A 17,192-nucleotide genomic window follows, 5' to 3' on the forward strand; every position below is an offset into this window, starting at 1 on the left:
GCTACATAGACAGACACACACACAGACAGACAGCTTACTTGTCTGGGTTTTTCACTCTGAAAGTTGCACTAAGAGCTTTTAACCTGGAGTCTGCCTAAAAAAGAGAAAGAAAGAGTTGCATTAGATTCACACTTTTTTAAACAATCAATCACTCACACAGTAAACTATTCCCCCCCTTGCTTAAAATTATAATTATATATAATATTTCAAGCAGAAGCTACACATGTCAGTGACATCAAAAACACAATTTCTTATCTCTGACAATAGGAAAACAGAGGTTTCTTCATAATATACTTCCTTAATCTGGAAAGTGAAGCACCTAGTATCAGGCTGCTTTTAAGGAAAGCCATCACTAGACAACTAAAACAATTTTGCAAACTAGTAAGTAAACAAAATCCAGTATCATTAAAACTAGTACATAATCCTAAATCCCAGCAAAATGTTTCTTCTTAAAATGTTACACAAACCATAAAATTAAGATCTACAATGCTACATTCTTTTCAGATGATGCAATTAGGTATAAGACCATATGGACAAGCTATTTTATATATTTTTCAAACCAAATAAAACCAGTGGTGGAAATGACCTCTATATGCTCTGCATTACTTGAAACCGTTCCCCAGTGAAATCAAACTCAAATATATGGTGTTCTCTCATTTTAGGAGCTACTTTAGAGGTGTATGTATATTATATACATTATATATAGCCAGCTTTCACAGCAGCGTTCTTTTTTTAATAGCTATGAACCTGCTATACTGATCACTACTAACAAAAGTTCAGTAACCTATTTAATGACAGCCAGTTGTTTTAATTATACCCACAATGACAAAAGTCACTTTACTAGTGCCTGCAACAGAAGCATGCAATCCTCAGACACTGGTTCTTACATTTGCAAACTGTAGAATTAAGCCGCCCATTTTACTATTTATAGAGTAACATCCTTACATTTAGCATTCATATTACAGTAATACCTGTGCGTCCCAACAGTAGCATAACCATGAGTGGAGGAGACATCAGGCAAGCAGCCTCAGGCACTGCCTTTTTGTACGCATCGGGGAAAGAGGGGTGGAAAATAGCAGCTGACTACATCACCACCACTGGCATCAACACAGCAGTTGCTGCCCCATGTGTTGCAGCCACCCTGCTATGCCTCTGGATCCCAGGCACTGAGGCTCTGCTGTGCAAAAAAAACACTGTACCTAACAAAGACAGCGCTTGGGCAAAAATGCTTACTAAGCATTCACTCAATCTTCAGGAACGTTAAAATTCATTAAACATCTCGAGTGAATTCAAGTAAAAATAACCCTGCAGTGTGGTCTTAGTTTACTTTTGCTTGGTGCACCTATAGCAGCCACAGCAGAAGCGCTCACGTTGTGGTCCTGTCAGATTCTAATGAATTTGCAAATTCTGCTAAATTTCAGACAGGACACAAGCAGCAGCAGCAGCTTTTTGTGACAATTCACCACTGTACCATCTGGCACAAAGACTTTATAGCACTGAACCCCATGTTCTCCATTAAAAGCCTCTCAACTAAAGTTCTGCTACAAGACTGACACCTCTTATCGCATCGTGTCTATATAAACATCCATGTTTGAATTTCACTTTAAGGTTAAGGATGAGGCTGCTGTAAGTCTGTAGAGTACCATGCACAGTACCAGAGTTTAATTAGACTAATTTGGCTATTGCTTTGGAGTTAATAGCTACCAATGAGATCATATAAAAGCATCAAAATCAAAAGGGGATAAAATGGGTTACCTGCCAGGAGTCACCTCTACAAAACAGTGCCAACATCCCAGAGTGACACTGATAACTCAGTCTCCCTCCAGTCACTTCATCTGTAACCAGTTTGAAAGAGACTAAAATCAATTTGTTTTAGAAGATAAACTAGAGGCATCATGGCTGAGATATGGTTCTTCTCTAAAAGTGCCTAGCCTGCAAGGAACAATGTGATCACAAATCAGGGGAAACCTATTGCACTATAATATTAAACTAAAGCAGTATGGCAATTCTAGTCAGAAGGGGCCAAAAAATAAACTCCACAGGCTTGACGCTGGACTTGTATCTGCTCAGCTGGCTCACTGCTGCATCTGCAGTCCAAATTTTGTGCAAGCACAGCTGAAACTTTGGGTCTGGAAGCCATCCTGCTCAGTATGTGGTAGAATGAACATGGGGAGCACTCAATAGGCTCAGGGTCTGCTTTTTAGTCATATAGGATGGTCCACATCCTGGCCCCAAGAATGATGGTCGGCTGCTACAGAGAACTAAGTCAGTGTACTTAGTGTTAAAAAGAAAAAGCAAAAATGATTTTGCTCAAGCAGAGAAACTAAATATAAGATATACTCTAAAAGGTTTAACAAAAGGAGACTGAAGGGCTCCAGGCCCTGAGATTGTACAAGGTTTTCAGTTTCTTCCAGAAAAAACACAAAACCAAACCAGCCATGTACAGTCAGACAGCTAGAAAGCAAAAATGGGGCTTATCACACCTTACATTTACAAGGCAAGAAAGAATTCTGATTTAGATGCTATATTTCCAGTATGGTGTTGCTCTTTGGATTCTTTCTGCCTCCAGAGATTAGCCTATATTTTAATACAGATGAGCCAGCTACTTGGAAGCATGGCTAAGCTTGGTAGCCACACTTCCAAGTTTACAAGAAGATTGGCCCATTTCAGTTGTATGTGATTTCAGCTTTTCCTGGGAGCTCAATGAAAGAAGCTTTCTATCATACCTTTCCACTATTCGATACAATTAACTGCCCCATTCCCACCCCAACCTTGCTGCTATTAAAATAAAACTTAATACACAACACAGGCTCCCACAGTGCAATGTCATTCAAAGACCGAATTGGTAGAGTTTACTATCCAAATACTTTGAAAGTTGTGAAGCACTTTCAGTTATTTTAACCTGGCTATTCAGAACTTGGTTTCCACATTTTTAACACTTAGAAGGACCAGTACAAAGACACCTTTTGAGAAACACTTCAACTCAAATAGACTGGTATGTAGCCATAACATCTAAGACAATCAGTTAAAAAAAAAAAAAAAAAAAAGTGTGGTCACTCTTGCAATTCAAATACCTACTAAGAAGAACCATTTCCAGGCTGTTAATATCTGCTTTTGTCAATACTGTACAGAAAACACTTGCATCTCTCAAATTTCTCATTTTCTCTTTTAATAATCCACTCTTCCATTTTTATGGCTCCACTTTTCTTTTCTGGAATACACAAGCTATCAGAGGCAAGAATTGCAGACTCCACCTCCTCGGGTGATGGAACCCAGCCTCTCTTCCATAAAGAATGCATATTTCTCTCTTCCTGTTCTGCATATTTTTTCCACTAAACATTTACACTATTCCTAATTGCTGCATGGAAAAATCTCACTCTCCATTATACAGCTGAGTTCTCTTTATGCTTCAGTGAGTACAGATCTCGTTACAAATGTATTTGAAAGAGTCCATTATTAAGACTCCAGTGTAGTAGGCTTGATCTTATCCTAAAGCAGTCTCTGTTAAGAACAAAATCCCCAGAGAGACTATTCTCATCTTCACAAGCTCTGGATCTTCACGCTCCAGAAGTGCCAATGCTCCACTTTCCAAGAAACTGTTGCAACAGACAAGGAGCTGCTATGTAAGAATGGCAGGAAAACTGTACATGACCTGGTCCAGGAGGTAATGTTACTGCCTATCTGTGGCAAAGTTATTCAACTTTCCTGTATGACTGCATTGGTCTAACTTAACGTGGGACTGCTGGAAGAACAAACAGAAAAGCAATGGAACAGATCTAGATAAGGACATTCCAGGACCAACTGAAAAAGACAATAGGCAAGCTGTTAATTCTGAAAAGCTTGTTTCCTCACTGAAGCCTTATTGTGTCAGTCAGAAGCCTGAGAACAAATAAATTCTCAAAAGTTAGTCTGTAAGGAGAAAGGACTGTTCACAAGCCAGGGAGACAGGCCGACTGAGAAAGGCATGTTGCCTAAAATTAAAAGAGGTCTTCCCAAACCCAGAGAATGGCAAACTTTGGAAGAAGATGGAAATGCATAACTAGAAGATCTGCAGCCACAGCTCCTGAACCTGGTGAGCACTCTTGCACCCCAATGGTCCCATCTGTCTGCTGTGCTGAAGGTTTCCAAAGCACATGCATCTCCCTTCCTTCCCCATGCAGTACCCCATTCCTCCCCGCTAGGTGCTCAGGGTTACTTCACCCATCCACTCCACTACCTGCTGCAGAATTGCAGGCTCAGAGACAATCAGCTGGGGCAAATTTGGCAGTGAGGGTAAACGGAGGGAGAGAAGAGAGCTGAGCTCAGAGCAGGGAGGGCTGGAGCACTGACGCGTGGGGAGTGGGGCGCAGAAAAATGGCTCAGAAAGAACTGTATGGTGGCAGGGACCATTATGGGGGTGAAAGAATGCCATCAGGATTGGGAAACGCTGAGCAGAGCAGCCAAGTGAAGGACATGCTGGGGGGTTTGCCTAGGGCTCTTTGCCTCACTCACCAAGGAAGCCTGCAGAGAACTACAGGAAGCACTGGCCATCACCAGGCTCATGCTGGCTCCCTGCCACTGGTACTGAAAAGAAACTAAGTGGCAGTGGAGGTTGCTCCACTTTTATCCACTGGGGAAGCAGAGTTGCCAAGCTGCAGAGGGCACATGCATAAACTCTAACGAAGGGAACATGTTCTGAATTCCTGCACTGAGTGGGCTGGTTGGTGTGTACATGTGCAAACACTCGAAGAACTGCCAGCTCCAATTCTTATGAAAAAGTGATATTCAAGGCACATTGTGCTGTCACTCTAAACTAATATTAAAGTTGTTGTTGTTGTCTCCCCCCTTACTTCTGCATTTTTAACATTCAATGTGTTGCAGGCTTTTTTTAATTAAAAAAAATATATATATATATAAAATAGTTGTAGTGAAGGAGGGGGATGTGGTAGTAAGGCAGGAGGACGTTGCAGCAACTAGGTAAAGGCAAGTTAAACACACATACACACACACAGAGGAAGTTTTGGATTGTGGGATTTGACTGTTAATTGCCTTGCAATTCAAATTCAGTTGTTAAAACCTCAAGATTAATAGAAGCAGATCACACTTTGTTTTCACACTTCTTGACAGTACTCATCATTTTCCAGTAGACTCACAGTTGAAAAAGGCTTCTAAACAACCAAAAAAGCTACAGGATAAAAATCTGGGCATTTGTACACATACCTTTTAGTTCTCAGATGCGCCCGATTATTCAAGTCTGCTCTGCAGAGGAGCCGACAAGCACCATGCTGAGCCGTGTGCAGTTGTGTAAGTGGCAAAAATGTGCATCAGCATACAGCAAGTGGTAGTGGTGTGCCATTTTCTCTGTGCCAACATGCATTTTGTCACCTATACAACTGCAAGTGTTGCAGTGCTGGGCACTTTTCAAAGTATCCAGTGCTGTGAAGCTTGCACATGTAAAAATGCCGAAGTTGAAGGCCTAGATTTATACACACCATGTCATTTTGCACCTGCAGGTACATTTGTCTTCTACCAAAAAGCTTGGGTCAACAACTTATTATATACCAATGCTTTTCCAATGTAGCAAGGTACAGTTTGGTCACCTATTCCTACCAGTTTTCTATTAGCTTTTCCTTCCCCCTGTACCGACTACAGTCATCATCTAGGCAGCATTTCACTGGAGTGTGTCCCATCCAAATCTTTTAGGATAAATACCAAGTGCCTTCTCTGAGAAGTCAGAAAATCATGCTTTCCCTTCAAGGGTGTATTGTAGCAACTCTCAAGACAATTTAAGATTCAAGTACTTAAAAACAAAAACAAACACTTACAGAAATTTTAGAAAACAAATTAAAGGTTCTAGAGAGTTAGTCTGAGACTTGAAAACAGTTAGGTAAAATAAACTAATCCAGAATAAGCCTAAGCAAATCAAGGCTTGCACTTCCCCGAGGCACTGCCTCATCTCCCATCTGATCATTTTAGCTACTTATTCTGGCAGAAAGACATTGAAGTTTTGGACATCCATTTCTATTCCGTTTGCACTTTCTACCTTTACATCTCATAATCCTAGTGTCAGAGCTAGCCCTTACGGCCATCCTCTGAGAGGCCAATTGATCAAGTTGGCAAAAACCAATTTTGTTTCTTTTTAAAAGTTTACCAGGCCCGTAATTCTATAGGTCACACTTAGTATTAAACACTATACCCAGTGTCTATCAAGAGCTAACTAAACAGGCTTGCCACAGCTGTACACATGCACAATTGCCAAATTTCAAAATAGCAAAAAGATACTACCCCCATTTTGGGGGGCGAGGGCGGGGGGAAAATCACATATTTGGTTCTCATGATTTTTTGTCGTCTTTCATATCACAATTATTAAGTCTGTGTAGACTCTAAAGTAGACTTCTTTATTGTGATCAAGCTACTTCACAGGTCTCGGTCCTTCACCTGACAAATGCATAGGAAGATTACCTTCAACTGAAATCCAGTTTCGTTCACCATTTCCTTCCAGCCACCTTCCTAGAAATAAGAAAAAAAGTTTCACTTAAATAAATTTACTGTAGAACCTGGTGTGACAACTCCAAGATCCCATAACAGAACCATTTCAAGGCCAAAAGGAATCTGGAGAAACCCAGCAAAGGACATGGAAAGACCATGTAGCCAACCCTGGTCCAGTCTTGCTCACCCAGCCAGGTTACTGGAAGGAAGTCTTACTGGAACCTGCGTAACAGATCATTCTGAGTCCTGGTTTCACTTTACCCTTGAGTTCACTTTGCAACCTTTCTGCTTCACCATTGGCCAGCAGTAGCTTGCATTATCCTGTGTACTGCAGGGATCACAGCCTTATCTGAAGAGCTGTTTTCATTCTCCAATAAACAGAGACAGTGACACAGTCTTGTATTTATCCTTCCCAGACACTGCCAACTCCAGGAGCAAGACAGAGGCCAAACTTAGATCTCCCCTGCCACTGGGAAGGGAGTGAAGGGATAACCATCAAGCTAACAAGACCAAATGGAGCGGACAATTTCTCCAAATAGCTTAAAGTGAAAAGTAAAGTAAAGTGGATTTGAGTAGTTCAGCCATGTAAACACCAAAGTGGTTTGGAGAATTATTTTGCAAGCTACAAAACAATATAAAGGAGACCCAAGTCACAGAATGCTTAAAATTGAAAATGAAATATAAAAATCACAGCTTTCAGCCCCCGGTAAAAGCAGGAAACACCTCACCCCTAAACAACTATAAAACCACTGCCTCCAGTGGAACAAAAGAGCCCCAGACAAGAATGAAATTTAGTCACAACCCCCAGAAAAAGGCCTGTATGCAATAAACAGGGCTTACACAGTGGTCTAAGCATCAGCAAATTGTTAACTGTACAGGATGTAGAGAACAAGGTTTACCTGACAACAAAACACTTGGGATGGGGCATGAAGTAGTCACAACCAATGCCACAAAAACAAAAAGACTTCACTGCATCCAAAAACTAATTTGGAACCTAGTGCAGCCTGTGTAGCAAAGAATATGGTATGCTAAACATTAATTTTTTTTTCCAGGAAAGAGACTTCCTGGCTGTGTTATATTAATCTCGGGAACAATCCTGCAGGGATAGGGAAATCTCATTTTTAGGAGGTTTAACTAAACTGGAAACAAACAAACAAACTACAAGACATTGTAAAACCAACCTTACCCTACTGAGAAGTAATCCAGATAAATTTAAATTGTTGTCCTGTGTGGCAACGCTGTTTTGCCAGAAGCAAAACAGATACCAATTTATGAGTTAATTAGTCACTTAAACATCATAAAAAAGCATCAAATGGAAAAAAAGTAGTTTGAATACCTGTGTTAAAAATGAATAAAATATTTTGTCCTGGCAAAGAATGGGATGCGAAGCCACACGCAATAGAAAGTTTTCCAATCCAATTCTTCGTCTTTCCACAAAGTCTGGATCCATATTATCAGCTGATAACTTGTGCCAAACAAATTCAGCCTGTGTGAGCAGAGCACAGTTAAGAACAGCTAGTCTGTAATAAATGCAAAGCAAAGCATAGTTTCAACTTTCTTACCCTTTTTTCTGGTAAAGGTGGGACCACAATATGGGAAAAGGTAACCAACAAGTAATTCCTCAGCAATTCAAATTCACTGTACCGTCTCCAGAGGGAGTCTACTGGGGAACACTGTCCCTCAGTCTGGGACTCAACTGCCCTGAAAAATAAAACAAATCAGAACCAAATGTTGCTGAGATTTTTGTAAATTTATCATTCATCTACATTCTTCAATGAAATAAGATACAAAAAGTTATTTGACAAAACTAAAAGATTTCCTAACTGATCACTTGTACAAGCATCATCCACAATTTCTACATGCACCAGTAACGGAAACATTAGAGAAAATAATCTATTTTCTAGTTTATTTGAGGCAACTGGCATTTCCTGGCCAGCAGCTAGGATCCAATCCAGCCAACGATTATGCGTGAGAGCGGTTCCATACAGATCAATGTGACTAACTGCAACAGAAAGCACAACAGCACCAATTCTCCAAGAATGTTAGCCTCATCTCCCATCAAATTCAGGTTTAGTTAAAGGCTCTTAAAACTCTGCTGGGCTGAACCCACTTGCTTGGAAGTTAACTGGCCACTGGGTCAAAATTGCATCTAAAGCAGAATCCCCCATTTGATTTTCACACAGGACTTGGAGAAAGAACACTTAAAAAACCAGAAACCCCACACATACCAATTAAGTACAATTATAAAATTAGATAAATGATCAGGGGATCTTAGGAGTAAGTGTAGTATTCAAAAGAACTTTTAATTCAAGGCTTCAGGATAGTGTCCCTTTATGTTCAGAGATTTAAGAGTTCACAGTGCAAACAGACAGACTAGCTGAAGGCAAGATAAGCCACTACAACGTAAATTAGCAGACCTTTTGTTTAATCTTGATATATAATATTTTTGGAGGCCATCTTTTCCCCAATTTTAAGTTAGATTACAAACCCATCTCCAGCTTCCTCTCAGGTTTGAGCTTAGCCAGTCAATTTATTCAAGACATCATGGCAGCTGCTCTTCTTCAGACAGGATTTACATTAGTGGGGAACCCCCCCAGAGGAAACCCCTGAGTTTTGGTAAAAAGTGATGTAAATAAGGGCACTCCCTTCACGTCAGCATAGTGATAACACATTGTGCCGTCAAGTGTACCACTGAAAGTGTGATCCTTACTACAAAAAGTAAACAAAAAAACCCCAAAACCCTATGTTTTTCACAAAAATATATGGATATTTATGCTGGTGCCCCTTGCCAAACTCAATGCAATTATAATTGCACATACCATTTCCAATTAAAACAACAGTACTCCTCACTTGTTACATTGAACTGCCATACAGTGTTGCATACTTTTACACTGCTGTTTTGCTTAGGTCTCAGAGGTAGCTGTCCTTTAGTGCTGGGTTAAGGGACTATGGTACTGCCATGGACTGTGAAAGCAATCTAGGATCCTTTGGGGGTGAAAAGCATATAAATTAATAATGAAAGAAATATGTGCAGAGGAGGATTTTACCAAGTACACATAACACAGGATATTCTGTTGCAATAAAACCACACATTTTTAGGATCTAGTAAGAAGGTATTACTGACAGCTTGCTAAGCTTGTGAACAGCATGTATTGGGACAGGCACATGCAGAGAACAACACTGGAAGGAAGAGGCATTCAGCCTGCCAAACTACAGTAGACTGAAAAAAGTGTCACAGCTTTTTGTTAAGTGGCCACATATACATTTTTCTAACTAGCAGAAACTACATTCAGAGACCTGCCAGTGTACACTTATACCCAAGTCAATTAAGTTTTGCCATGAATTACCAATGTAAATACTTCACAGCATTCAGAATAAAAGTACAGCACACACTTTCTTCCAACAAGTTTCAAGCTGTGCAATGTCAAATTGGAACCTCCTGCTATTCCATATTTTTATCTGTGGAGAAAGTTTTAAGGAGATCTAACAAAGGCAGACACCCATAATCTAATTCCAGGGTTTTTAAAAATTATGAGACTAAATTCTTAACTAACTTTTTATTGGTAAGCTTTTGGATACACAAGAAAAAAAAAAGTCTACAGGAGCTGCATTTGAACCCTCAAACATGCTTGCTGAAAAGGAACTCATCCTTGTTCTGTATGCCGTTTCATCTCTACCTCATATTTATGACAAAACGCTGCATTAAAACAAATGGACTTAACAATAAAAAAAAAAAAAAAGAGCCATCTCAATTTTCTGCTTTAAAAACAATTCTATCCCCTTCAGGATGGATCATGTTTTTAATCATAATGCTTAAAGCATCCTTTTGATCAAGTAGCTTTGTCCCAGATAACTGAAGTCACACACAGGGAAAGCAAACAAACTCATAAACATTCCAACACATACAACTGCTGCTGATCAACAACAAAACCTGGATGAACCCAACTGAAACAAAAAAAAAAAAACAAAACAAAAAACAAAAAAAACACAAGCATATTGCTAACAGACAGCAAATTAGAAACAAAACATGCAGACCTAAATTACTCTGCAGCCGTGTCCAACATTACCACAGCATCACAATCCATCTAGATTCAAAGAAGCTGCAGCTGCATCCACAATGTGTTAGAAGAACATACACTTCCAGGCCACACCTAAATTGCAAGAGGCCTAAAGGCAGTGCAGAACTCAAAGCTCAGAGCAAGCATGTCTCACCATATGCAAGCTGCAAAATCATTTTTATGGCATGAGTTTTGTTTCAAGAATACTTTAATTAAAACTATATCTGAGCTACTGCTAGAGATGAAAAGTGACAGTACATAAGCCCAGTAAGCAGGAGAATTAGTATGACTGCAACCCAGGAAATTGACTTCCAAAAAAAGAATTGTGGGTACAGAGCTGAGCTCTTTATGGGGGAGAAATTCCCAACAGGATTCAGTAATGCTGTCTTGCTGAAACAGTAGTTCAGGACTAGGTCCTCAAGCATTTTAAAAATGTTTAATGCAACTCAGTACTAAGAGTCTTTAACAAACTTTAAACCTGAAGAAATAAACTGCTTCACAGATCACTGGCCTCCTCCAAGGATACTGTCACAGAGACCATTACGTGACACAGTCAAAACCAATTAAGTCTGTGGACAGTGGCTGCAATTTGAATCCAGCCTGGGGTGCAGAGAGAGGAGGAAAGCTCAGGCTAAAGCAAAACTATGTAAAAAAAGAGACTTGCCTGGAAGCAAGAGTACGTTTAAATGACAGGTAGGGAACAGGAAGAGGAAGAGGGATAGCGATATATTGCGAGACTGTAGCAAATATTGGTGGACCCCTGTTAGCTACTTTAAAAGACTTGTATTAAGAAATTACTTCACACTCTAAAGCAGAACCTCTATATGTTCAACCTCTTGGGAGCCAAGTGTACTTAGCCTCAGAAGAAACACACCATACTGAAAAGAGGCTCCCTGATCAGACAGCCATCTTGCATTTAAGCTTTTCTATGGTTCCAGAGATCAAATTTCTGCTTGAAAAATGCTGGCTTCATCATAACTTAGACACACTCAAAGAGAAAGAATTGCTAGAAAGCTCATACTCACTCATTTCCAAATGTCTACTTACAAAAGAGGGCTTAGGAGCGTCACTTGCTTTCTTTGCACATGTGGCTATTTAGAAGACAGAATAGCCTTGAAAATACTTGCCTGGGATCAAAGAAAGCTGAAGAACTTAAGCTTCCCAGTTTGGGGGTTTTCTAGTTATTTTATTTCCTTGTCAATGCTAGCCCTTTAGGAAGAGATGGTGATGACTATAATTGCCCTCTCCCCCAAATCATTCCACAAGTTTATACTGCTACGGGTGATAAAGGACATAATCCAACAGTTTTTACCTTTGAAACATTAACTGTTCAGAAAAATTATTCTGGCTCTTACACTTCAACTCTAAACTGACAAAATCCTTGCCATAAATCTTTCCCTATGTAATCCAGTCAGCTCTGGATGCAATTTAAGGTCTGAGCTTACAGTTTACCTTAAAACTAACCAACATCAAGACAAAAGTGAAAATCCTTGGAAGAGTCAGCATAGGAGATCTGTGCAGCAGCTTGTACTTTTTAGGGATGCATCTGGATAGCAGTAATTCTCACCTACCAACAGTGCTTGTCCTCTCTCTGAAGTACACCATCCCCCCCCCCAAGGTTAAAAACCAAAAAACCCTAAACATATTGTGCATTACCTAGGCTTTGGCCATTCCAGCATTTATAAAGGCTTCAGCCAAACACAGTAAAACTATCCTTCACCCCTTAATACAAAGGGAAGGCATTTGTCTTCCATGTCTTGATCTGCCTTTAATTAAGAATACATGCTGTTTCCCTCCCTACCTAGTCAGCTATTTTAAATTAATTCCTTTGTTTATATATATTCTTTCCAACTTCTGCAACTTTATCATGGGTCTCAGAAGATTTGATGCATTAAGGCATCGGCTTCTGAAGTCAAAAGCCTCCGCTTCCTCATGGTTGTGGGCAAAAAGATAGAGGTTGCATTTCTTCTAAGAACCTTTTGTCCCAGGTGCTGACAAGCCCATTATCCCACTTTAAGTACCTGTGATGACACTTCTCCACTGGTCAAGGCTAATTTGAGTTAAATGCCTCTCATTCCAAGCTATTACTGTGTGCCAGTAAAGGATTGCCCTGCTCAGGCTTTGACTCTGATCAATGAGAGCCACTTCAAATGCCACATCTTTTTTCACCCTCCAGAGACCAGAAGACAAAGAAGAGTATCAGAAGGTGCTACTTCACTGTCAGGGCAGCTAGGATCTGGAACAAACTTCCAAGAATAGTAGTGCTGGCTCCTACCCTGCGGGTCTTTAAGAAGAGGCTGAATGAACACCTTGCTGTGGTCATTTGACCCCAGTACTCTTTCCTGCCATGGCAGAGGGTCGGACTTGATGGTCAGGTTGGAAGGGACTTGAGCAGTTCAATTATGAAACTATCCAAAACTCATTGTTCTTTTCACTTTGAACTCAGAGACCCAACTCACAAAAGCCTAGAACTGAAAATACTCTATACTTGCTACTCATTCCTGTGGTGTTGGGAATAAGAGTATTTCTTTAAAACCTAGCTTCCAAAATCTCTGTATTTTAGAGATGTTGTTTTAAGCCTCAAATTAGAAGCAGCAAGTATTTGTTTCTTCACGTAACATTCTGGCTGGATTCGTTAGATTGTGCAGATATTATGGTGCTCTGGACCCTCTCACTGTTAGAGACTGAAGCCTTCTGGCAAGGAAATGTTGCAATATAAACCATGCTCTGATAGACTCTTGTGAAGGTATGGGTCTATACCAAGGACCAGTTAAGCTAGAAATGGTTTATGAAGAAAGCGTTGCTTTTTCCATGGCCTAAGCAGCTACCATTTAGGGTCATTTGAAACAGGAGACATAGCTGCTGTCTTCATCTCAGGCAATCTTCCGACCACATCAGCTTAGAAGTGGACTTGTGGAACTGGATATTACAATCCCTGCTCTCCACACTCTATGATCTACAAGTGCAAGGAAAAACAGCTTAAAATGAGAACACCCTCAAAAAGAGGGCTCATTTAAGTTGCTTCATCTTTTTCTCAGTGCCATGCCAACAGCCTTCAGAAAGCAGAGCTTCACCTCGCTTCACATACAAATAAAATTATTGGCTACAGTGTTCATGTCAAAAAGTTGAGAGAAGACATTAATCTTATTCGACTTGGGAAAGCACCCACAGGCTCAGGGTATGGACACCAGAAAAGAAAAGCACTCAGCTTTCAATGTGTAAAACGCTGTGCATTAATCCCACTAACCTGCACCATCCTCACTACTACTGCATTTTCCATATGCTGGCAAAGTCCCAATTATTCCTGGAGGCCCCTAGTCTACTCAGCCCCTTAACATGCCTAAGGAGAGGGAATTCTCCCATTTACTGAGGGCCATGTCCCAACAGAGAAGCCAGGGACTGAAGGCTCTCACTCCTAAATAACTGCTCTAGGACGAACTGTTAAGACAGCAGCAAGAGGTAGCCGCTCTCATTCTTGTTTCTATGGCAAACACACAGTCAATCCCCAGCAAGGCAGGCAGGCAGGCAGTCTCGCCATTAGTCTCTTTTACATTGAATGGGGAGAAAGGCAGACAGGCGTCCTATGTAAAAGACACTTTTAGTATTCTTCGCTATAGTGAATTCAAGACAAAACACCACTATTTTTACCCATATTTGGATAACACAAATTAACGGTTCTACATGTTAGACTCAGTAAAACCATTCTTTTTCCATTTGAAAATCCACAGTATAAAAAGAACAGCAGATTTTTTTGCTGAGATTTGGTGGACAAGTACATGCAAGCCTGGATTGTGAACATCCAAGACTTTTTTTTAAATAAGGTAATAAATGGGCAATTGAAATTTTGTGGAGATGGATTTGAGGGGGAAAAGCAGGCAAGATGGGAGAAATCATGCTTTAAAATCGTACAAGAACTCTCTCCACCTGGCTGTATTATAAAACCATAAAGTATCACCGATTACAAGAATACTTCTCCCCAGGAACTCCATTCCAAAAGGAAGCAGAAATCCACAATGGTACTCATTACACTTAATACCTTCATTACCATCTAATTTTTAAGACCACATTATGAACACCATCATTAAATACAAGGACTGCAGACCCCGCTTCAATTAAGATTATAATCACTTGTTGACATTCAGTCAAACTTCTCAATTTGTTTTGGTTTTAAAAATACAATATAATGCTTGTACAACATTCAGACAGGAAAACCATATGTTTCCCCTCTAAGTACAGTTCTAACAATACACTTTATTCATCGACTCAACCAACCTGCCTGGAAAAAATTAAATGACAAAATTAAAACCTTCAACTTTTACCTTTGTATCTGATGTTATCATAAGTGATTAGAAGATTATGTTACTCCAAAAGCCACATTCATTTACCTTAATGCAAAGTGCCAATGTGAAAAGTTTAGCCTATCTACTTAACCTCTTCCCATTTGCTATTTAAAACTAATGAACTTAAATGAGCCATTAAACAATTCTTAATGCAATAAAAAGAGGAATGACTACAGGAATCTTAAATAAGAAAGGAAGGAAATATATCAGATCTATTTCCTTGTAAAAGCAACAACCCCTTCAACTGCACAAGCTATTCAGTTAGCTTTGGGCATTTAATCTTTCACCATATGAGAAGTAAATGACACTTTCTTACCCATGGATCATATCATGTCTATCCTCCTTGTAGTTTATAAAACACATTTTAAAAACATGCAATCCATTCTTCTTCATCTCTCCAAAAATAGTTCTCTTTAGAGGTCTCCGAATAAAATAGAAACATGACCATTAAAATAAAAAAAATAAAAAAGACAGACAAGACACCCTTCCCTCCTCGCAGCGTTTAGTGATTTGCCAGCAGAGGAAGGGAATATTGATAATAAGAGGCAGCTTTTCTGGCAGAAAATACAGTGATATCCAAATGATGACCAGCTCACAGCCCTGCCTCCAAAAATTTAGAACAAGGATTTAACTTGAACCTGCATCTCAGTAATAGAAAATGTGGAAACGCAGAAAGAAGATTATAGAGCTTAGTAAATATAAGCTAAAGCTAAAACTAAAAGAATGGCAGACTATCACAAACAGCCATCCCAAGGCAAAGGTGTATACACTTTGCTACTTTTGCCATGCCTGTATTTGGTTTTCTTTCAGGTCATGTCATCCACAGATTTAGTTGGGATGGGTTCTTCACTGGGGAAACTGAATGTATTTGCCAGCACTAGTAACTATACTGCATCTGTGGAAATATAAAGATCTGTCCATAGCATAATCAAGAACATTTAACATGCAGCATCCTGGTAGCACAGAAGGGGCACTGAGGTGGGACCCAGCAAGCTATGGGCTTTGACTACTGTTTACGTTTGTATCCATTATAACACTTCTAGCTAAGCAAAGCTTCACATTGCCAATCCCAGGAGGAAGGGAAGTATCAATAATCCTGTTTAAACAAGTAAAATAACTAAAAACTTGGTCGTGCAACTGAGAAAAGACCCTAGGTCAGAGCCAATCAGCAAAACTTGGCTTCCTACAGCAAAACAGTTATTAGGCCACACTACTCAAGAAGAGCTTAAATCCAGAAATCCTGCTACCCCCAACTTTCTGCTGTTTTGTATATCATTCCTCTCTTTATTCTTTCATCTTTGAACTCAAGTGCTAGAACTTCCTGCTGGGGATATGAAGTTCATAGATTTGAGTCCTGTTGACAACCTTCATAATAGAAATTTCTGGTTTTCCAGTTCCCGTTTTGAAAACCACATTGGTGTAAAACGCCTTTTGACGTTCCACGTTCTGGCCACTTGACATTGGAGGGGAAGGTACAAAAGTGAGATGTAGAAGCCTATGAGCCTAGAACTGCCAGGTTATATCCCCAACTTGCACACACACAAAAAGGCTAAAACCAACATTTTCAGACTTCAGGGCTTAAGGCTGTCTTATTTAAAGTTGCCCAATTACTCAGAGGCTCTATAAACTTGCATCTCCCACCATATAGAGGGAACTGCTCCTGCCCAGTCTCAAAACTGAAACAACTTTTAACTGCATACATCTCACTTTTAAACATCTGCATTTGCCTGGAATCCACTATTATTTTATGAAATAAGGAGATATCTGCCTCCTTTGTTTTGCAATTTAAGTAAACATCAGTACTCTGTCTTCTTACAAGGTTTTTTTTTTTGTTTTTTTAATCTGTGGGCTCAATTGATGAACTGAACATTTATCAACACTATCACACTATTGTGAAACTAATATGGCTAACACCATGCCAAAACAAACATATTATATGTACCATCCAGAAGAGATCAACAGAAGTGATCAGAGTTTTAGAAAACGTGACCTACGAAGAGAGACGGAAATAACTGAGTGTTAATCCAAAGACAAGACAAGATTGAAAGAAGATATAACAGTCTTCATAAAAAGAGACTACTGCAAAGATGACAGCTGTAATCTGTTTTCTAGGTTCACTGGGGTAAGAACAAGTGGTAGTGGGCTCAAATTGCAAGAAGAGAAATTGATGTCAGTTGCCAGGAAACACTTTTCAACTGGAAGGATAGTTAAGCACTAGAATAGAATACAGAGGGAGGTTTCATAGTTTGTAGGGTCGGAAGGGACCTGAGCAGATCATCGAGTCCGACCCCCTGCCATGGCAGGAAAGAGTACTGGGGTCAAACGA

General features: G+C 39.9%; 1 protein-coding gene across 1 annotated transcript in view; it reads right to left on the reverse strand.

Annotated features, from left to right (window-relative positions):
• The window catches only part of SNX4 (sorting nexin 4), a 47,771-nt gene that overhangs the window by 24,597 nt on the left and 5,982 nt on the right, over positions 1 to 17,192 (reverse strand). Inside the window, exons 3-6 of the mRNA XM_019554190.1 lie at positions 8,031 to 8,169; positions 7,805 to 7,954; positions 6,442 to 6,489; positions 39 to 94 (exon numbers count right to left, since the gene is read on the reverse strand). Coding sequence (XP_019409735.1) covers positions 39 to 94; positions 6,442 to 6,489; positions 7,805 to 7,954; positions 8,031 to 8,169 — 393 coding nt within the window. The remainder of the gene's footprint in view (positions 1 to 38; positions 95 to 6,441; positions 6,490 to 7,804; positions 7,955 to 8,030; positions 8,170 to 17,192) is intronic.

Source organism: Crocodylus porosus, unplaced genomic scaffold (genome assembly GCF_001723895.1).
Source record: "Crocodylus porosus isolate Cpor-Errol unplaced genomic scaffold, CroPor_comp1, whole genome shotgun sequence".
In the NCBI taxonomy this organism is placed as follows: Eukaryota; Metazoa; Chordata; order Crocodylia; family Crocodylidae; genus Crocodylus; species Crocodylus porosus.